This window comes from Drosophila simulans, chromosome 3L (assembly GCF_016746395.2).
Source record: "Drosophila simulans strain w501 chromosome 3L, Prin_Dsim_3.1, whole genome shotgun sequence".
Lineage (NCBI taxonomy): Eukaryota > Metazoa > Arthropoda > Insecta > Diptera > Drosophilidae > Drosophila > Drosophila simulans.
The window spans coordinates 22817319-22840274 of NC_052522.2; the positions used below are offsets into that span (position 1 = coordinate 22817319).

The 22956-nt window shown below is 43.6% G+C and overlaps 1 protein-coding gene across 1 annotated transcript; it reads right to left on the reverse strand.

Annotated features, from left to right (window-relative positions):
* Positions 1–1412: 1412 nt before the first annotated feature.
* Positions 1413–2250, reverse strand: LOC27207155 (platelet glycoprotein Ib alpha chain-like). Its single transcript, XM_044922904.1, is given in 3 exon segments — positions 1413–1644; positions 1647–1857; positions 2173–2250. Coding segments are annotated over 3 exon segments (429 nt in total). The 3' UTR covers positions 1413–1504.
* Positions 2251–22956: the final 20706 nt, after the last annotated feature.

Consider the following 22956-nt stretch of genomic DNA (forward strand, 5'->3'; position numbering starts at 1 on the left):
TAAGAAATACGGCATAGATTATGAGACGAAACAAGACTAGAGGCCGACAGAGCCAACACCGGCAGTGCCCAACTACACTCGGCAGAGCCAACCCGGCAGATTCCGTACCGCGGCAGAGCCAACCCGGAGAGCTAACGCCTGCAGAGCCCGCACATATTGAGAGAGGAAGAGCCGCGGTCGCATAGCGGTAGAGCGAGACGCATGCATACGACTGTACCAAGCATGCATGCACAGCGAGGTGATTCGTTACTTAGCTTGTGAAAATGCGAAGGCGTTATTTCATAATTTTTCTGGTATATCGATAGATATTGGGAAATAGAACCAATTGGTAGTTTTTGGCCTGGCAATAAGTTTTTTGGCCAATCAATAGAAATTTATAGGACTAATAAAAATATGAAAAACAGGGGAGAATGCTATAGTCGAATTTCAGACTATCAAAAACCCGTTAATCAGCTAGTGGGAATGCCAACAAGAAATTTCATAATCTTGGGTATCGAGGATATCATATGGATCCTCTGACATCTCGGAAATTTTTCTGTAGTTGAGACATGCCTCAAAACGAAACAGTAGTGTAAAGAACTCTTCAAGGGTATATTTAAAATTACCTGTGGTCTTGTAGAAGTGAGATTTGAAACTCCTGACCCCTGCTTCCCACAGGCCTCCCATGTGGGGGCCCCTGGAGGGTTGAAATGACAGGATAGGCTTTGATGGCTCGACGAGGTAACCTTTCTTTCGTTTCTACTGCCTGGGCACAGACTGGTCCTGCCACTTTTCCGCCCACTGATCCGACTACTCCTCCGGCCACTGGTCCTGCCCCCTCCAAGAAACCAAGTGGAAAGAAGGCTACCGTATTCCGCTACTAGAAGAAGACCCAGAATTCGGGCTGACGCCGCACGATCCGCCACTTACGCGTGGGCAAGAGGAATAACCGATCCCGCCGGGATTAATATTTGAACACCGCACAAATCAAGTTTAGCAACCCACAAGAACAGCTTTAAACCAAATGCTAATTTACTTTTATTATGTTGTTATCATATTACTTATTAAGAAATTAAATGCTTATTTTCTAAAGGAGTTTCAAGATTTTGTTATTTAAAAGTATAATTACTTAAATACAAGCTAAGGTCCATTCATTAATTCTTTAAACTACCTTGACCCGTATGCTATTACCGATTATAATCGCGGTGGGCATTTTAATCTTTGGAATTACTAGAACCTTTATCCTCAAATCAGTTGAAGTTCACAATATCTCGACGTTTATACGGACGGACAGACGGACATGTCCAGCTCGCTTCGACTACTTATTCAGATCGAGAATATACTATATATGTTCGAAAACGATCTAGTATGCACAAATTTCCATTCACTATGCGATAATGTAAGCATAAAAAAAGGTATTATTTTGAGAATATCATAAAGCGTCATTTAATCATTGAGGGGAGGAATAAGAATAATAGGAAATGAAGAGCAGGGGAGCATGTTAAGACATGCCTGGCCAAATCTGTTATGGGGATTCCTTGCATCCTCGTGAGTGGCGGATCGTGCGGTGTCTGCCCGACTTGCGGATCTTACTTTTGTGGTGGACTACGGTCTTCTTCTTCCCACTCGGTTTCTTGGAGGTGGAAGCCACGGTGGTGGGTGGCGTCCGGATTCCGAGGGCGAAGTGGGAGAAGTTGGAGTAGTGGGCGTGGCGGGATTAGTGGGAGGAGTGGCAGGATCAGAGGTCGGAGGAGTGGTCTGATCAGTGGCCGGAGGAGTAGTCGGATCAGTAGGCGGAGAAGTGGCAGGACCTGTCTGTGCCCAGGCAGACGAAACAAAGGCCACGATGGCGAAGAACATATTTATCTGCGATCGGATCTTGGATTATATGTTGCTGAGCTTGGAGCAGAGTATTTATTCCTGTAGCAAGGAAGTCTCCCGTAAGGGCTTTTTCCGCGCCCGCACAGGTCTTTCCGTTGTCGCCACATAGAATGAGAGTGTCCTCTCATTCTTCTTCTGGCCACGAACATTGAGAAGGCTCCGAAAATTTCTCCGTGGTCAGGTCTCCTAAGGCCGAAGACGCACACATAGCCTTTGGTAATTCGGCAGCCGCGAAAAAAAAGATCACGAAAAGGGCATAGGTAATCTACCCATTAACTGAGCCTGCACTTTTTTACGAGGTATGCTTCACACCTTGCAGGTCGAGGACACCCTTTTGATCAGGATCCGCAGCTTCGGAATCCAGTACCTTGTCCAGATGAGACAAACCATAAGCTAATTTCCTTCAGGCATGGAAATACGGTGAGTAAACGTGACCAGATGATCGAATAGTTTGAAAGGATACGCCAAAAGTATAGGATGACGTTCATCGAGAAATAACGACTCAGATGCAGTCAAACGACCGCATTACCTTATGACGCCGTCAGAAACGGGCTAAGGTGGAGGATACGACTGGACGTGGGAAGATGTTTCTTGGATTTAAATTATTTGAGACGCACGTGGATATCGGCCGTTGAAATCTTTGGACAACGACTGCAACGTTTGTAAGGCCAGAAAAGGGGGAACAATTACCTCTAAATGTGACCGTCTGAAGTTAATAGTCTGAGATGTCTCCACGGTCATTTCGAAAGAGTATTCGCTGAAACGGAGTGTGTGCGGCGTTTAGTATAATCTGCTTATACATCTTGGTGATATCCGCAATAAATTTAAATTTGAATATTCGCCTCTTTAGCATCTCGCCATTTAGTATTAGCCCTGGATGAAGGATGTCATTTAAGCTGTTAAATTTGTAGTCGTACTTTCTGGTTTGAAAACCGTGTGGTGTGCCTTTGTCTCATAGGTGTCTTTGTTGATGTGCTCAGAATCCTTGAAGGGTAGGGATAATACATATTTCCCGTCAAGAGATCTGTTGGTCATTCGATCGAAGTTTTCTGCGCACAAGTTCTCAGTATCCTTTGCATGGAAGATCCCCACCTCTCGAACCACCTCACGTTGGAGTTCAGGAACTTATAGATATATATATATACTTATGTATGTGGGAGTTTGGAATATGTAACTATATACATGGAGCGGGGCGGAAGATGCAAACCTTCTGCCGGCCAAAGGAAATGAGAATGGATATGGTGGTCGGCAAACGGCTTAAACTAGGAAAATATCAAATATGTGTATGTAAATCGACATGTTTCCGTGCTGTGTGTGCTCCAGGATGAGCTACGGAATGCGATGCTGTTTTGGCAGAATTATAGAGTGCTTGACATCTTCGGAGAATAGCGAATTGGACAAGCGGCCCCGACGCGGAGCAGGCCCTTCTCGCAAACCATGGGCGAAATGGTCCGTAGTGATGAAGAGCTCGTCTCAAATGAGCTTCTTCTTTTCCAACAGGTGTCGGTCAGATGTAAATATGTTCTGAGCCTGTCTTAGGCACAAACGCGAGAATCGTCAAGTTCCTCAAACATGTGCTGACACAGAAATGGTTTCTGTTTTCGGATTTAGCGAACGAAGCGTAGGACAAATGCAATGCAGCGAATGAGGTTGGTCCCGGATGAAACTCGAAGAGATAGGCTCTCAATGGGTGATTGGTCAGCCTTAGGTTCAATGTTATAGGGAAGACTATTTAAGCCTTCTGTTCTAGGATTTAGGATCTACGCCGTACGTCTGGCGATGAATGTTTACAGTTTCGATGAGGTGCTTAACAACCACGACAGGACAATTGTGGAGTCGCAAACATGAAAAAGATTGCGTTGAATGCTGGGTACAATGTGTAAGGCGTCATTAAGGGCTTGGCCGTTGGCGTCTTGAAAGGATCTGCCAAATAGCTTCTTTCCCAGAACTGGGTGATGGTACACGCAGAATACATTGGAAAATGAGTGACATTCTTCTGCTCCTATCCTATAATTTATTTTATTATAAAATTTTTATATTGTAGTCCTGCCGGGGGAATAAAATGAAACTCAACTATAGTTTTGTGTACTTTCTGTATATTTATATCAAATTTTCTGTTTCATTTGTTCCATTGCAATGGATTGACAGAAAACATTTTCGCACATTTTCCTCTTCTGGAAGAAATTTTCTCATTAGTGCAGCTAATAAGTAATTAGACGACAAGTGACAATATAGCATTCTCTCTTTTTATATGTAATTTTCTTTCCAGATTATAAAATCGCGCTATTGCTTGAGCATTGGAGTCTTCAAATTCTTTTTTATTCTTAAATGAAATTTTTACTACATATCTCCCATAAATTGCGGTCGTACCAGAGGGGTACTCCAAGGTCGTCCTCAGTAGTGAGGACCTCTCACAGCTCGAGGACGCACTACTGGAGGAGATAGTCCTCTCTGGTTGGGATTCTCCAATTAAGTTTGGAGGAATCCACTTCAGGGTGGGTCACCTCATAGTGGATTGCCGCAACGCAAACACTGCTTAGTGGCTGTAATTAGCACTCCCCAGCCTCAGCAAGTGGAGCAATATCACCATCTTCTGCCCCAGGACAGGAGAGAAGACAACAAAGTGGATCATGGCATTGATCAAAAAACAAAATGACTTGGACACTGAGAACTGGCGTCTTATGTCAAGGAAGAATGAGTGTGGTGAGCCACACTGAGAACTGGCGTCTTATGTCAAGGAAGAATGAGGGTGGTGAGCCACCACTCGCTCCTCAGCCTTGGCATTGATAACTCATGTGCCAAGATAATTACTAGCGACCACAAGCTGAGCTTCTGGCTTGGAGACATCTCAGTTTGTGGTCTAAAGAAGGCCAAGGCGATCAAAGCCGGCACAAGACGGGTCGATCTTGCGGCGGGAATAAAAGGACTGTACGTGAAGAACTCCAAGGTAATTTGAGATCAACTGGCTTCTAGCCCTAGAACCTGTATCCTGGCATGTAGAAGTATTAATTATTATATACTTGAAACCTCACAAGTAAGGAGGACATCCCTGGGGAAAATACACCATATGGAACCACAAATAAAGTGGTATACAGACGGATCCCTCACCGACGAGGGAAGTGGGCTGGGGGTTGTAGGTCCCAGGTTAAAATACCACGAATCAATGGGCATTTTTCAAGCTGAAGTCTGTGCTATTGGACACTGTGGGGAGTTTAATCTGCAAAGAAACTATCGTGGCAGGGACATTGCTATACTGTCTGATAGTCAAGCAGCCATAAAGGCGCTCAAAGCAAAGCTAGGATAACATCTAAGCTAGTAAATGAAGTGAGGACAGCCCTAGACAAACTAGAAGCTGTCAACAAACTCACAATAAAGTGGGTCCCAGGACACAACAACATCCAGGGAAATGAGCTAGCGGACAACCTAGCCAGGAAAGGGGCAGAGAACCCACTAATTGGGCACGAACCCTTCTGTGGTGTTGGTCACTAGAGAGTGCGGGGCTTACTGAAGTCACTAGAGGAAGAAAAACGTCTGTCCTTCTGGGAACACCTACCAGGACTTAGGCAGTCTAAGATTCTCCTACGTGAATATAACCATAAAAGGTTCAAGACCTTAATGACACACGGGAAAAACACCGTGCGCATTTTGACTGCCCTTCCTACGGGGCATGGCCGGCTTCACAGCCATTTGCACAAAATTGGCATTGCAGACAGTGAATTCTGTCTGGAGGAGGAGAGCTCTGCACATATTAAATGTGATTGCATGGCACTTGCCATCAAGAAGAGAGAACAGACTCCTGGGCATGTATGTAGTCCCACGGGAAACAATGGCAGCCCTGAACCCCAATAAAATTCTGGTATTTATACAGTGCATTGGACTTCAGAGGGATCTTTGAGTCATGAAAACCCTTCAATACTCCATTTTTATCTTTTTTAGTGGTCCCTAAGAAATGCTTTTTACAAATTTCTTCCTCAATGTCATTATTTTCATTTTCTATTTCCCAAAACCTCTCTCACAATATCTGTTTTCGACGTAGATTTTGTACATCCCGATACAATCCATCTAAATTCTGTATTTTGCCCTAGTATTCCGTCTATTTAAACTACTCTATATTTTAATATGTGGAGATACAAATCTACTCCTATAATAAGATCCACTCTACTTGGTTTATTAAAGTGAGGGTCCGCCAATGTATATTTCATCCGCTCTGATATGTTAACATCTTATGTTTTAATTGGTAAAGCTTTTATTCGTTTCGGAGGAATTTCTGTTTCTTTTATTAAATTCATCTTGTGCTTTGAAGTATACATGTCTCAAGAGGAGCAACCTCAGTGTGAGCATTTTTTTTTTATAAATTTAAGATTTGTGGTGCTTCTTCTGATATAATGGTACACCATAAATTATTGCTCTTAGGATTTCATAGCCTCCTCTATTCAAGGCTGTAGCTAAAAACGCTTGTTTTTTCCAGCATTGTGTGATGTGGTTTCTTGCAAACTAAACATAAATATTCAGAGTTACACTTTGTAAAAGAACAGTCTTTAAAACATCTATTACACAAGCGCTGATTTCGGATAAATTTCTCTTGTCACAACGTGCCCAGCCTGTTTCCTTAACAGTGGTATTTTAAAAGTTTTCAAAAGATTTCTTTTCTTCGCCTTGTGATAAGCCCAGAGGCTAAAACTTGTACTAAGAAATCGATTGTATCGTATAGTTAATTATTTCTTTGTTTTTTTTATGAGCGTTTCATATAACTGAATTTTTATATAATGGTATAAGCGAATATCACGTCAACATCCTCTTAAAAATTTGCTTTTATTAAATGAATTTATTCATTTATTTGGTCAATAAAGCCTTGCTGAACCATTGTCTAAAATTGGTAAGTCAATCAAACGATTCAGCTGATCAGAGACTATTTTTCTCTTATTTTCATACCACTTGGTTAAAAGTTCCCAAGCGGCAGTATTATTTTCGGCAAAACCTTTTTGCAGAGACCATACTCCTTGCTTCTCCTTTAAGAGCGGTTTTTAAATAATTGATCTCAGATCACCTCTTGTATGAATTATTTCTTTAAAGAATTCAACTCCAACTCTCTTCTTCTCTATCCTACTCTATCATTCCGGTTTTTATTTCGGAAGAATTAATTCTTTCGTTTAGGATGTTTAATTTTTGTCGTCAAATTCTAAACCGATTTGTCGAAAGATATATTATTTTTTGTAAAATAATACGAACGGAGTCCGAAGGCGCGGAAGTAAGCTAGAACGTGCGGAGAAGGAGACAGTAAGACAGACAGTGAACATGTGATGGGTAGTGAGAAACGAGGAGGACATAAAAGGAAGTAGGAGCACTACAAGTGTAGATCCATATTCGGAGCAGGGGAAACAAAGACCTGGCGTGGTTGAAAGGGACAGTGGAGTCAGTGGTGGGCAAAGGTGGACCTGGGAAGCTGGCTGGACCTAACGGAAGATAAACCCTGGCCCATAACATCCTAAGCCCATTCGAGCAGGCACGTCGTCCGTTGTCAAGGAAGCACAGGACAACAAAGGCAAGGCGTCGCAGGAGAAACGTCGCTGGAACAACGCGATCACCGTGAAATCAGCACAATAAATCGACTTTAATCAGAACCTCTGCTTTTCTTTGGTCGGGCAATCACACAAATCATAAATTTGGTGGGACGAACTCACAAACTCTCTGAGCTAGACGTTGGAATTCTTTACATCGGCCACACCACAGACGAGCCCGATTCCGTCGCAATTCTGGAAGCATATATCCCGCAGGAGAACCCCACGGAGAGGGCCAACAGGACCGTTAAAACAATGATCGCGCAGTTCACAGGTGGCGATCAGAGGACACGGGAAGAGAACTGGCCGGAGCTGCAGCTGGCGGTAAACACAAGTGTGGCGGAGACCACTGGTTACTCGCCGGCATTCATAACGCAGGGAAGGGAGTCGGTGCTGCCGTTACTCGACAAGCAGACGACCAGGACGGGCAGGTGCACACAAACGCCTGCGGAGAACGCGGAGAAGCTGAAGGAAATCTTCGAGCTGGTGCGGAGGAACATGGAGAGTGCGGCGCAGGATCAGGCGAGCCGCTATAATCTCCGAAGACGGCCGTGAAAACCCAAGGTGGGGGGCACAGAATTGGCCAAAGAGCACCATTTGTCGAAGGCAGCTAAAGGTTATGCGAAGCCGGGAAACGCGGGCGCCGGCGGGCCAGGGGACTTCGAGTGCTAAACGGTAGCAAAAACCGTTGGATGAGAAGGACGATACAAAGTATTGAGTCAGAGGTCCGAGGTATTGAGTCAGAGGTCAGAGGTATTGAGTCAGAGGTCAGAGGTATTGAGTCACCCACAGGACAGGGAAGGTACGCAGCCAAGAACCGTTAACGGTTAACACACCCATACACGGAAGGGAAAAGCCCCGTTACGGGTACGGGCCACTGAATAACGGCACAAGAAGCAGAAGGAAAAACCGAAGTTTCGTCGCGGCTCGAGTTCGTCTTTCAATTAAGAGGGGTTTTTATTTTTAATACTTTATGAAGGCATACGGGGTAGCTGAAAACCCCTTTGCCACCTTGGTCGCTATTAATTCAGCCCTTGCAGGCGAGCCGGCTAACAATAGTTAGCTGTAACAAAACAATAATACAAATATAACAATTAACAATATACCAATTCATCATCATCTCTTGGCTCTCGTCAAGGGGGACCTTAGGTCCTTCGGCTGCCTCCTGTGGAGCCTTCTTGGTGGGCGAGCTTTGGACAGTGCCTTGTCTAAGCGATTTCTGTGGCGCTTTAGCTTGTCGTGGAACCGGCTGGAGTGCATGTTGCCTAGAAGACAGTGGCTAGCTTGAGGTCTTTGTGCAGGGTTGTGTTCCTTACGTACCATTCGCAGCCGGTAATCATCCTGGCGATTTTGTATTGCGCAGCCTGAATGCGACGAATTTGGCTGTCGCAAGCCAAGCCCCAAATCTGACAACAATACCTCCATATTGGCACTATAATTTGCTTGTAAATTGTCACCTTGTTGCAGAGTGACAATTTACTTCGCGAATTAATTAGCCAGAAGTGCTTTGACGCTGCTGCACGTATACGCACTCTCATCGCACTCACTTGCTCCGAGAAGTTGAGACTCCGATCCAAGATTACACCAAGATATTTGGCTGTATTCGACTGTAGGACAGAGGTGCCATCGATGAGCAGAGCCGGTCGTGTTTTCCTTTTCAGCATGTACTGATTGATTCCAATGTTCCAGCGTTTTGCCCATTCCGCAAATGTTGATGCGAAGTCCTGGGTGCCGTCAGCAGCATCGTGTTCGCAGCAGGATCTGTAGGTGACACACACGTCGTCAGCAAATGTGGCCAACATTGACGTCCCGGGTAGGCTAACGTCTGGCCGCGGCATGGCGTAGCTGTACAGGCAGTAAAGCAGCGGACCATGTACAATATCAGCCAATGGCGTTCCTTGCACAACGCCTTTTGATAGCGCGCGTAGCATTCCATAGCTAGTGCGTCGCATCACATTCGCTACCAGTGTTTGCAAGCCTACGTCTATAGCTTTCAAAGCGAACGGTCGTGTTTTTTTTGCTCCCCGGTTTTGACTTTGTGTTTGACAAACCAGCCGCGGTTTTTAAAAAATTTTCTTTAATTATCATATATATAAACATAATTTTTAATGATCCGTTCGCTTCGCGAGTGATTCTTTTGTGATTTGTGCAGTAGTTTAAACAAATATACAAAGTAGCTTGCATTTTTCGTCTCTTTGTTTTGTTTACTCTCCCTTTTTGTGCGTCGCAGTGGTGTTTGGTGTTGTTTTTTGCATGCACATAAACTGCACTTTTCGCTCTCACTCTCTCTCTCTCTCTCCTTCGCTCTCCCACACAAAATCTAAATTTCTCAGCGTGCAGACTGCTCTCGTGCGGTTCTTTTAACAGCTGGCTTGAAAGTTTTGGTTTTGTGTTTTCGTGCATGCACAGTGGTCTGATTTCAGTTAAATATGGAAACCGTAAATGTTGTCTGCTTTTATAAAAATTGTTGCCAGGTTATAAAACCTGAGCAGCCAAAAATGACTTGTTGGCTATGTGATAGAATGGTGCATACTAAGTGCGCTGGTTTTAATGGCCGTACAAGTGATGACCTAGCAAAGGGTAAAAATCTAAATTACTGTTGTGATGCTTGCCTTGTGGTTGCGAACGAGATGAAATCGTTTATGCGCCAAACTAAAGGTGGCTTGAAAGAACTGATCAACAGTTTTGGCGTAGCTAGAGATAGTTTTCGTCGAGCCGATGATCTTCTTTCCGCGCTTAATTCACAGTTTAATGGCCTTAAGCTATTAGATGAATCTCCAAAGCGCAAAAAAGCCGCTGGTGGTAGGCTGCCTAAGGCCCCGCAACCACGGGCAAATGATCAACAGGACTCCACAACTGATCAGCTGTCAATCGCAGCAAATCCACATATGCTGCTAAGATCGGCAGCTAAAAAAGATTCGGAGCAATCCGATCAATCAGCTGTGGATGGACCCCACCCTATGATTGCTAAAAATTCCGAATTGTCCGCATTGGTTTCTCAACCAGTGATTCCACCTGTCTCGATTAGTTTACCACCACAAGGGAACATTGAGTCCGGACTACCGGCACAAGTTGGCGCTTCAGAAATACAATCTGCAGCGCCAAAACCCCTCGCGGTGGTTCCACTAAAGAAACAAATTTTTGTTTCTCGGCTTGCCCCTGATCAAACATCGTCGGATGTATTGTCTTATATACAAGACAAAACAAAAGCCGATAATATAAAAGTGGAAAAATTTAACTTCTCTTATGCTAGGGACATATCATCTTTCAAGATAACTGTCCCAAACGAGCACTTTTCGACCATATGTTCGGGTGATTTTTGGCCGGATAGTATGGTTGTAAAAGAGTTTGAAGCTAAGATCAAAAATAAGAAAAAGGTGCCCGTGGGAATTAAACTTCCCTCACGTGCCCAGACCACTGCACCATCCGCCTCTTCATCTTCTTCCTCTTCAAAAAACTAACTACAAAACTTACTATCTCCTATCAAAATGTTAGAGGCTTGCGTAGCAAATTAACTAAATTGTATTGTGATAGTCTTTCATTTGCATCCCATATTATAGTGCTCACAGAGACTTGGTTAAAGCCGGAGATACTTAACTCCGAAGTCTTCCCAGGTATGTACACTATATATAGGTTTGACCGTCCCTCCAGACGGGGAGGAGGAGTTACTTTTGGACGATTCCCGTAACTCGGAATTCGTATGTGTAAAGCTGTCTTTTTCCGACAGATCAGTTTATATTACGTGCTCCTATATTCCGCCATCTTCTGAATTCCCAGAATATCAGAATCATCTGTCCGCTATCCAGTCCATCTTGAATAAACTTTCTGACAGGGACCAATTGGTAGTTCTAGGTGATTTTAATATACCTGGCACAATGTGGTCCCCAGAAGAACAATCGAATATCCTTCTCCCCTTAGCACAACATGACTTTATTGACGGCTTGCTCGACTTATCCCTGTCGCAAGTTAATTATATTCCAAATTCTCTTGGTCGACTTTTGGATCTATGTTTTGTAACAAGTCCTGAAAGTGTGTTTCTGTCCAGGGTAGGACCTCTTACTCAACCTGAAGATCAATATCATCCTACTTTCGAGGTGGAAGTCGACTTAGGTACGGTATTAAAAGTAAATTCAGAGAAGTCAACAAATCGAATTCCCTGTTTTCGCAAGGCAAATTTTCGGAGGCTAAACAATTTTATAGCTGGCTTTAATTGGTCCGATCTTTACTCCTGCAACATAATGGCGGATGCGATAAATATGTTTTATACCGCAATTAAATCATTTTTTTACTCTTGTGTTCCGATGCACTATCCGTCAATCTCTAAACCTCCTTGGTTTAATAAAGAGTTGACACACCTAAGAAATGTAAAGTCCAGACTCTATACGAAATTTAAAAATACCGGTTCTCAGTCCATCCTTTGTAAATATTTAAGTGCTCGGTTAAACTTTACCGTGCTTAATGCTCAGTGCTACAAAAATTATTTAAACCGTTGTAAGTTCCAGTTTGCACAGGATCCGAAACAGTTTTATAATTTCGTTAGCACTAAGCGTAAAACAAGTTCTTACCCTTCCTCGCTATTTTTTGAAAACACTACGGTTACATCGGATCAGGCAATAGCCGATCTATTCGCCAAGTTTTTTCAAACAACATATTCAACTTTACCTCATTCCGAACAGCCATACTCTTATGCTGTATCTAAGTCGAACCTAATATTTTGCCCCACTATAAACGAAAGCTCACTGCTTAACGATCTTCAGCGTGTTAAACCGGTCTATTCGCCAGGTCCCGATGGAATCCCTGGCTGTGTGCTCAGATTCTGTGCGGAAGCCTTGTGCAAGCCTCTACTGAAACTGTTTACCTTATCTTTGGAATCTTCACAATTCCCTCATATATGGAAGGAGTCCTTTGTGATTCCTCTTCACAAAAAAGGTAGCAAACTGGATGCAAGCAATTACAGAGGAATCTCTAAATTGTCGGCTATCCCAAAACTTTTCGAAAATGTTATCACTCCTCATTTGCAGCACCTTTGTAGATCAATCATATCACCGTGTCAACACGGTTTTATGAAACGCAGATCTACAACCACTAACCTCTTGGAGCTAACTTCTTTCGTAATACAGGGTTTCAAAAATAATCTTCAAACAGATGTCATCTACACTGACTTCAGTAAAGCATTTGACTCTGTTAATCATTACCTTCTAATAAAAAAACTTGACCTTATAGGTTTCCCTGTTGATCTTCTAAATTGGATTTCAAGCTATCTGAATGGCAGGACACAACAAGTCCTCTTTAAAAATTCGTTATCTTCTATTCTCCGAGTCACATCCGGTGTCCCACAAGGGAGCCATCTTGGTCCGCTTCTTTTTACATTATTCATTAACGACCTCCCCTTAATAATAAAACATTCGCGTGTACTTATGTACGCAGACGATGTTAAATTATGCCTCCAGTACAAGGACACTTCTTGCCATTTGGACTTACAATCCGATCTAGACCAATTTCAAATATGGTGCCGTGATAACATATTAGACTTAAATAGCTCCAAGTGTAAAGTTATGACCTTTTGTCGTGCCAACCCAATACGCACGACTTACACTCTAAGTGGGTGCTCTCTGGACAGAATAACACGAGTTGATGATCTTGGTGTTCTTCTGGACCCAAAACTAAAATTTTCTGACCATATTTCGTCTATTGTCAATAAGGCCAGGGGTGTGCTTGGTTTTATAAAAAGGTGGTCCAAGGAATTTGATGACTTGACTAAAACCTTATTTATTTCGTTAGTCCGTCCGATTCTCGAGTACGGATCACCTGTTTGGAGTCCACAATACGCAGTCCACTCGGACCGCATTGAATCGATCCAAAAAAACTTCTTACTTTTTGCCTTGCGGCGCCTAAATTGGGATGCAAACCATATATTACCTCCTTATTCCAGTAGACTACTTTTAATTAATTTACCATCCCTAGCTAACCGTAGAACTATGCTTGGAACAGTCTTTATTTGTAAGCTTATTCGTGGGGATGTTGAGAGTCCCGACTTGATTAGTCGGCTTAACTTCTCGGTTCCAAGTAGAGTCACTAGAAACTATATACCCCTTATCTTAAATCATTGTAGATCTAATTATGAGTTGCATGACCCTTACAGAGTTTTATGTTCTGACTATAATAGACTTTATCCTATTATCTGTAATCTTGACTCTCTGCCGCTATTAAAGCAATCCATTTTATCTTTTCTATTGCATAATTAGATCCTACTAACACTAATATTTAACATAGTTAATAATTTCCTCGTTCCTATTCTATTTTTTATATCGCGTCTATATCTTCTCGCGAATCGAGCCGTACGATACACGGCAGCGCCCCTCGGTCGGTTGGGCGGGAGGTGTGGCCGTGGGACCCGTGCGATAAAAAAAAAAAAAAAAAAAAAAAAAAAAAGCCTGTCATCGAATCAAGCTGATATATGTTCGACCAGCGCGCGATGTAAAACACACTTTGCTCTGTTCCAATCCGCTTTGTCCAGCGGGTGGCGAGACATCATGCATCTTTTGCGTAAACGCCTCTTCTCAGCTAAAAGGAGCAGAATCTCTCTGGTGATCCGTATTTTAGCTGCTATGGGCCTCTGCACCGGGCTAGGAGTTGCCAGTCTGGCTGCAGCCTTGGTATTATGGGTGAGAGTGTCAACAGCTTCTTCTAGGTCCCTTTCTTAGTTTATCGCCATACTCAGGTTCAGAGAGGACTCAAGATGCTCATGGAATCGTTCCAAGTAAGTGTGCCTACCGTTTAGTCGCTCCATCTTGGGATAAGCTGTAGTTGTTGCATCTAGTGTGATTATAAGTGGTAGGTGGTCGGAGCTGAGCTCAGCAACGGACGGTATCTCAGCATGCATGTCCAGTATACCCCTGCTGACAGCAAAATCTATATAGCCTAGGGAGCCTCTACTGCCGTACGGGAATCTTGTAGGACCTCCGGTTGCTAGGGAGCTCATATCTGACCTTAGGACCAGATTCGCTAGCGCTCGCCCATAGCCAGTGGGATGCATTCCAGTCGCCCATGACGAGTAGTTTGGAACATTGTTGTTCCAGAATTCGTTCAAATTCGCCCGTATTCCATATGAACCTCGGAGGGCAGTATATCGCGTCAAAATTGACAGGGCCATAGCCCGTCTCGATGCCTTCAGACTCGAGTTGCACCTAGTCAGTGGTTATTGGTGTAAGAGGGAAGTGGACTAGGCTGGATTTGACCAGGATAGCTGCACATCCTTTGGCGTTACCGTCGCTCGGGTCGTTGGCAGTGTCGGACTCAAATCCAAATATTTTGGTTACCTGTGCCTCCTTGCAATGAGTCTTTCTTAGCAGCAGAACATCGATCTCGTAGCGCCGCACAAAGCATTTCACTTCGGGCAGCTTCGTGGACACGCTATCGGCGTTCCACACTAAAATGCGCAGCGGCATCATTATGGCGCTTGGCGCGCTTGGAGAGCAGTGAGCAGATTGATGATGTGCCTGTTGTTGCTGTTGTTTCATCATCATTAATTCCATCTGCTTCTCTTGAATCGAGCGCAAAGGATTATTACTTTTATTTAGCGTCTTCAGGGTGGCTTCAACGCTGCTGCTAGCATCCGTCGAGCGCTGAAGTGTACCCCTAGACGACCTTAGCCGACTGCGGCTCCTGTGACGACTGAGGATTCTATCCTTGGGCTGTTGTTCCTGATTCTGTTGTTGGTGTGTCAGGCTCAGTGGTTGCTTGTGGTGAACGGACCCTTTAGGACCCCAACGGACCCAACATCTGCATACAATATACCGCCTCAAGAAGAGGGAATCTCCCTACCTCCAGATAAGCCCCGTGTAGTTGGTCGCTCATTTACCTCGGTCTCTTACGTCTCCGCGACTTCTGCAAACAGCGAGCGGTCAATCACCCCTAACCCGACAAGTTTACCATTGCCAACAACTCAAGAAAGAGCGCGTTCTTGCTCTCCCTCCCTACTGTCACAAAACCCCCAATCTCCAAACACTTGCGAAATTTCTTTACGCTTACCTACGGTGACTAGTACTGTGACAACAACAACCACTGCAACTGCAATCACAACAACAACTGGAACGGTATCGTCAGCTCGCTCAATTTCGTCGACGCAAGCATTTGCTCCTACTGAGCCAGCGATCAAAACAAAAACACAACTTAAGGGTTCTGCTGCGCTACCAGCAAGCCAAAACGTAAACAAGAATGCCGGGTCCACCATACAGACTGGAATGGATCGCTACATAACAATAAAAAGAAAACTTAGCCCTCAAAATTACAAAAGTCAACAAACAGAAAACAAACCAAAAATTTCACGCGACAACATGCTCACTAACAAAACGCCAGAAAACACCAACAGATTTGAGCTGCTGGCTAATTCTACTGATGAAAGTATACAACCGGCAAAGTCACCTAAGAAGGTCAAGCCTCCTCCAATATACATTCGCGAAAAAAGCTCAAGTGCACTAGTGAACAAAATAGCCACACTTATAGGAGAAAACTCATTTTACGTAATACCCTTAAGAAAAGGGAACATAAATGAAACAAAGGTTCAAACTGAAACCGAGGATAGGCATCGTCTACTAACCAAATTCTTGGATGAAGCAGGAAAAAACAAGGAAAAGAACTTTAGTGCGAAAATGGTCATGAACATATTAAACAAAAATAAGGAACCACAACCAATGTTCAAAATAGAGTTGGAGCCAGAGCGCCAGACCCTGAAAAAAAATGAAGTTCATCCAATCTACAAGTTACAGCTCCTACTGCATCGGCGTATCACAGTGGAAGAGCCACACAAGCGCAATCGCCCAGTGCAGTGCACTAACTGCCAAGAATATGGCCACACTAAGGCGTACTATACGCTGAAATCTATTTGCGTAGTCTGTAGTGAAGCTCATAGCACAGCGAACTGCCATAAGAACAAGGAAGACATCTCTGTTAAAATGTGCAGCAACTGCGGTGAAAGTCACACAGCGAACTGGCGTGGCTGTGTAGTATACAAGGAACTAAAGAACCGCCTTAACAAACGCGGAGAATCAATACGCGCTCAGACCACCCACATCGCTCACACCCCGCCACAATCGGGCCCGTCCTACACTGCACCCCCCCCCCCCCTACACATCGTACCAGTCCTAGCATTTCCTTCGCTAGTGCCTTAAAATCGGGAATTAAATCCGTGAATCCGCTAACACAAAAGTCGACTTCTACTCGGGAAGAACAGAAAATAACTACCTCGAACGAACAAACGCAGCATATATCAACTGGCATTGAAACGATGATGATCTCACTCCAGCAAACCCTAAAAGAGTTTATGAAATTCATGCAAACCACAATGCAAGAGCTTATGCGAAACCAAAATATGCTGATACAGCATCTTCTGTCATTCAAATCAATATAATGTCTCCACTTCAAATATCTATGTGGAACGCGAATGGCGTTTCACGGCATAAAAACGAACTTGCCCAGTTCTTATTCGAAAAAAATATTGACGTCATGCTCCTCTCCGAGACACATCTAACAGACAAGCACAACTTCCATATCCCAGGATACTTATTCTACGCCACAAACCATCCGGACGGCAAAGCCCATGGGGGCACTGGTATACTTATCAGAGGTCGCATCAAACACCACCTTTATAACAGAACTGAAATGGACTACCTGCAATCCACTTCCATAAGCATGCAATCCAGCAGCGGCCCCGTCACTCTGGCCGCAGTCTACTGCCCACCTCGTTTTGTAGTTTCTGAGGACCAATTCACGGAATTTTTCAACTCACTCGGTGAGCGATTCATAGCGGCCGGTGACTACAACGCCAAGCATACGCACTGGGGATCACGTCTTCTGAACCCAAAGGGCAAACAACTTTACAACGCGCTCATTAAGCCGCGAAACAAGCTCGATCATGTGACTCCGGGTAGGCCTACATACTGGCCAGCAGATCCAAATAAGCTACCGGATCTCATTGACTTCGCAATAACAAGAAAGATTCCAAGAAATAATATTACGGCCGAGTCACTTGCAGAACTATCATCTGATCACTCTCCAGTTCTACTTACTCTCTGGCACCGACCACATATAACTGAGCGGCCCTACAGGCTGACAGGCAACAGGACCAACTGGGCAAGGTACGCGAAATATGTTTGTACTCACATGGAACCAACTCAAACAGTATTCACCGACGAGGATGTTGATCGCCTGGTCAAATCAATAGAGGAAACACTTGTTGCTGCAGCCAAGGCCTCTACACTTCCAGACACACACAAAATGACAAATCATAGCAAGACAAATCGTGAAATCGAACAGCTAGTAATTGAAAAACGAAGACTAAGAAGAGAATGGCAGAATCATAGATCCCCAACGGCTAAAGAACATCTAAAAATAGCAACACGCAAACTAACCAGGGCACTTAAGCTTGAGGAAGCCAACGCTCAGCATCTATATATCAAACAACTATCGCCCACCAGTAAAAGGAACCCTTTGTGGAAAGCACACAAAAGCATACAGCCACCGGCAGAAACAGTCGTTCCACTGCGAGGTCCCTCTGGAAGCTGGATACGCAGCGACGAAGATAGAGCTAATGCGTTCGCCGATCACCTTCAGAAAGTTTTCCAACCAAATCCTGCTAGCAACTCATTTGTACTCCCTGTAGTAACTAAAAGCTTGCCCCCTATAAATCCAGTTACATTCAGCCAAAGTGAGATAGCATCTATCATAAAAGATCTTAATCCCAAAAAATCACCTGGACATGACTTGGTGGCACCAAAAATGATCATAGAACTCCCACCGTGTGCGGTTCTGACCTTATGCCATCTCTTCAACGCTATTACGAAACTTGGATACTACCCCCAAAGGTGGAAAAAGGCGATTATAGTAATGATTCCCAAGCCAGGCAAAGACAAAACGCAACCCTCATCCTACAGACCAATCAGTCTCCTAACGTGTCTCTCGAAACTGTTTGAAAAGGCATTTTTAAAACAACTAGCTCCCTACTTAAGAAGGCGAAATACAATACCATCGCATCAGTTTGGCTTTCGCAAAAATCACGGAACGATCGAACAGGTCAATCGCATCACAAACGAAATCCGTACCGCTTTTGAGCACCGGGAATACTGTTCAGCTATATTCTTAGATGTTGCACAAGCATTTGACCGAGTCTGGCTGGAAGGACTAATGTACAAGATAACAAAACTGTTCGAATCTTATCTCTTCAAAAGAGTGTTCTCAACCAGGTGTAACAGTTCAACTTCACACGACCGCGTTATCAATGCTGGAGTCCCCCAAGGTAGTGTACTGGGCCCCGTTCTTTACACCCTATTCACAGCAGACATGCCTACAAACTATCAGCTCACAACCTCTACGTTTGCTGACGATACCGCAATACTTACCGATCTAGATACCGATCTAGATACCGATCTAGATGCCCAGCAAAGGCAACAGAGCAACTTGCCTGCCATCTTAAAATAGTGGAAAGATGGTTTGCGGACTGGCGCATTAAGATAAACGAGACCAAAAGCAGACATGTAACCTTCACACTGAACAGACAAACCTGCCCACCCTGTACCCTGAACAATACACTTATCCCACAAGCAGACGTTGTAACATATCTCGGCGTTCACCTAGATAGACGCCTCACCGGGTGCGACATATAGAATCTAAGAGGACTCATATGAAGCTTAAAGCAGCCAATCTTCACTGGCTTATTAACTACAACTCTCCCCTTAGTCTGGAATACAAAGTACTCCTCTACAATACCGTTCTGAAACCCATCTGGACATACGGCTGTGAACTATGGGGAAACGCTTCAAAAACCAACATTGAAATCATACAGCGAGCTCAGTCCACGATTCTGCGAACTATCACTGGGGCACCATGGTACCTACGCAGCGAAAGCATCCATAGAGACCTCCACATAAACCTTGTCAATGAGGAAATTCAGTTGAAAAAAAGTAAACATCAAGCAAAGCTCGCCGCACACGAAAATCCTCTCGCGAAGTCGCTTACGCGACTCTACAGTCAGAGCCGACTGAAGCGCAAAGATTCTCCAGCCCAGCAAAGAAATCCTAGGGCCGTTTCTAACTAATACAATTACTTCATACTGTAATTAATATAAGTTATATAATAAGATTTGAATAATTATTGTTAGTCTCACAAAAAGAGAAGATCCAATAAATAACGCAATAAGTTTAAAAAAAAAAAAAATTTACCTCGGTTCTTCAAGCCACTCCACTTCTGGGTCTGGATCGCTGCATGAACGCTTGTAGTTTGCTGCAACATTTATAATTTCCACCACAGTTGTAGCAAGTGCACAGCTCGATGCGTGGCCTAGTGCAGTCCTTGGCTGGGTGTTCGCCGGCATATTTTACACAAATGTGGGGCTTACGGCAGTATTTCGCTGTGTGGCCAAACTGCAGCAGCAGCAATGTTCAGGAAGAACATGTTGACTGGCAGTGCTTTTGAGGTACCTTTGCGTTTCGCCTTAGCGGTGTATGTATGTCGAGAACCTTGTGACCAATTTTTTTCCAGCTCTTGCTTGATCTGGTAATGTAGCGTACTGTGATGCAGGCCTTTCACGCATACCCTGTAATGCCTGTCTTCTTTTAGCTGTTAACAGTGGAACTCATACTCTTCGTTCTCGCGCCAGTTGACTATGCTGCGAAATGTGTTAGCGTCAGCCGAGCCTCAGGACACCGCCCATTGACGCCCTACCCTCAACCTTTTTAATGATCACTATATTTTCGATGCTCTGCATCATCAGGCATACGTTGTCTACTCCCTCCATTACTATAGGAGGTGGCTTGGACTGCGTATTGTTGAGAAAGCTGGTGATCCCATCGGAGGCTGCATCCCGCTTAGCGGCAGCAATAGCAGCTTGGTGACTGGTACTGGGCTGGCCACACAGATCGCCAATATCATTGCCTACTTCTTTGTCGACTGAGAGATGCGCAAGTAAACCAAAACGGTTTGAGTTGCCGCCATATCTAGGTTGTGTTGAGGAAGGGTTTTCACCTTGTTTGCTGATATTAGATTTCGATTTTTTCCTGCCAGTCTCTGGAGAAACACTTGATTTTTTGAAAACGCTGCGGGGCAGCACAATGATCATCAGCCGCAGCAGTTTCACTTGAATAATTCATATTATATAAAGGATCATTGACGTCTCTTGAATTACTATTTGTAGACAAGGCAGTCTTTTTTCGGCACGTTTTTCAGCAATTGCTCGCGAATCTCTCTCGGGCCCACGCTAGCACTTTACTTCATCAACGTGAAGTCTAGTGATTTTTGCGGTGGGCCATTGTTTTCCATTTTCCGTTGTGATTTTTAGCGACACGAATTTGACAATTTTAAGGCACACCTGTAAGTATACAAGAAATCACCAGGGTCCTAGCCAAGACTTGAACCCTGACAGCCCGGAGCGATGTGTAGTAGGGATTCCGATTCCTATCTCCAGCTCCTGGCGTCACCCCTGATGTCGCGATCCCCATCCCCGTGGAATATGGAGGGCCCGGAGAAGATTCCGGATATCCAATTGGAGGACGACGAACCGGTAATGGAGACGAAAGGCGACCAAAAAAAAACAACTAAGCAGTTTGAGGTATGAAATGAGAATGCTCTTTATTACAAAAGTTGTCTGTTTTCCTCAAAATGTCTTCGTCCGGGTTCGTATTGGCGATCTTCGTTTAATTTTTTGCTCGGCTCTCGGTTTTTTCGTTTGCTGGATCGGTGTTGTTGCCCTGTGGTCGGAGAGAGGGGGCATGTTTACTTATTATCTATTTACTATTTGTTTCTTATGAAATAACAGTTTAGGTATAATGTTCAGTTTACTGGCTAATGGCTATCGACTACTTTGTTTACATGATCAGAGTGTCTATATTAAAGCTATTCCTACTTTATAATGAATAAGTGTTATTTCTTGTTAGTGTGGGCTTTTATGTTACTTAGTTTGATAATAATATATTTATTAAATAGTGCTTGTCTATCTTATATTCCTGCCACTGTTTTTCTAATGTTTTGTTTGTGTAACTTTTGACCTTTAGTTGTTAGGAAAGTGACGCCTCTGTCTCTATCTACTTTGTGTAGTGAAAATCTCGATGTTATCTTGTTTCTACGGGTTTCTTTTCCAAATATTGTATCATAAGGCTCGACTTGTACTGGTGCCTCTCTGTCCTTGTTTAATTTAGCCAATCTTCTTTCTGCGGTCGCGCTTAAATGTTCCTGTACTTTTGGGTATATGTCTTTTCTAAATTCGTTTACCTTCCTAAGGTAATCGTGGTGATTGTCGAATGTTATTGTTTTGTTGAATAAGTGAGTTCTTCCATGGAAGAGCTCGAAAGGGTTATAGGAAGTGCTGAAGTGTATTGCATTGTTATATGTTGCTACTAATTTGGCGAGTACTTGGACGTGCTCGTGTTTTAGGCGTGCTTCCTTTCTTTTGTTCAAGATTATCCTGTATAGTTCGGTTAAAGTGGAGTGCAGTCTCTCGACAGAAGCATTGCCCGTTGATTGTTGAAATACAGTTGTATGAGCTGGTATTTGGAATTGAGTTAAGAGGTCGTTGAATAGACTGCCCGAAAATTCTGCGCCCTGGTCGAAAATAATTTGCTTTGGTGCGCCATAGTGACTTATGGATTGTAATAGGGCATCGGCGGCTCTTATTGAATTTCTATTGCTAAGGGGGTAGGCTTGCGCTAGCTTGGGAACTTATCGATAATTGTGAGGTTGCAAGTATTATTAATGAAATATATGTCTATATGTACGACTGCCAATGGTCCCTCTGGGGCGGTTGGGGCTTGCATCAATGGTCTATGGGGGTGTCTATCGTATTTTAGGGTTAGGCACGTATCACAATTTTTTATAATTTTTGTGATAATGTCTTTTAAATGCGGGAAGTAAATGTCCCTTTTCAAATGGTTATGCGTTTCATCTATCCCCCTATGATTGGTATATAAGTGGTACGCATGGATTCGTAATTTCGGTTAGCCATATATTGCAGCGGACAATTTTCTATAAATCATTTTCAAATAAATAGTTATTATAGGACTCTTCTATTATTTTGATAATATATTATTTTGTAAACATAGCGACTGTTTTATTCAGTATCAGGATTGTTTGAAGGGTATTTGTAACGGAGTCGAAAGTATGTACGGGTTCTGTGATTATGTGTCTTACTTTATGGATATATGGTGTTTCTACCTGTTGATCCGGTACAGAATATTATTTGGCAATTGAAGTGATTTAGTGGTTGCGAAACGATTGGTATAATTTGTGGGTCTTCGTTTATGTTCAAGTTTGGCTCAATTCTGCTGAGTGCGTCAGCAACTACGTTTTGCGACCCTTTTTTGTATACGACTTCGTAGTCGTAAGCGGCCAGGATAGTTTTCTACCGAAGTAGTTTTGGATTATGACCTTTCAGATTTTCTAGCCAGATTAATGGCTCATGGTCTGTGACTATTTTGAATTTACGCACAAAGAGGTATGGTCTGAAGTGACCTACAGACCAAATGATAGCTAGCATTTCTTTCTCTATCGTAGA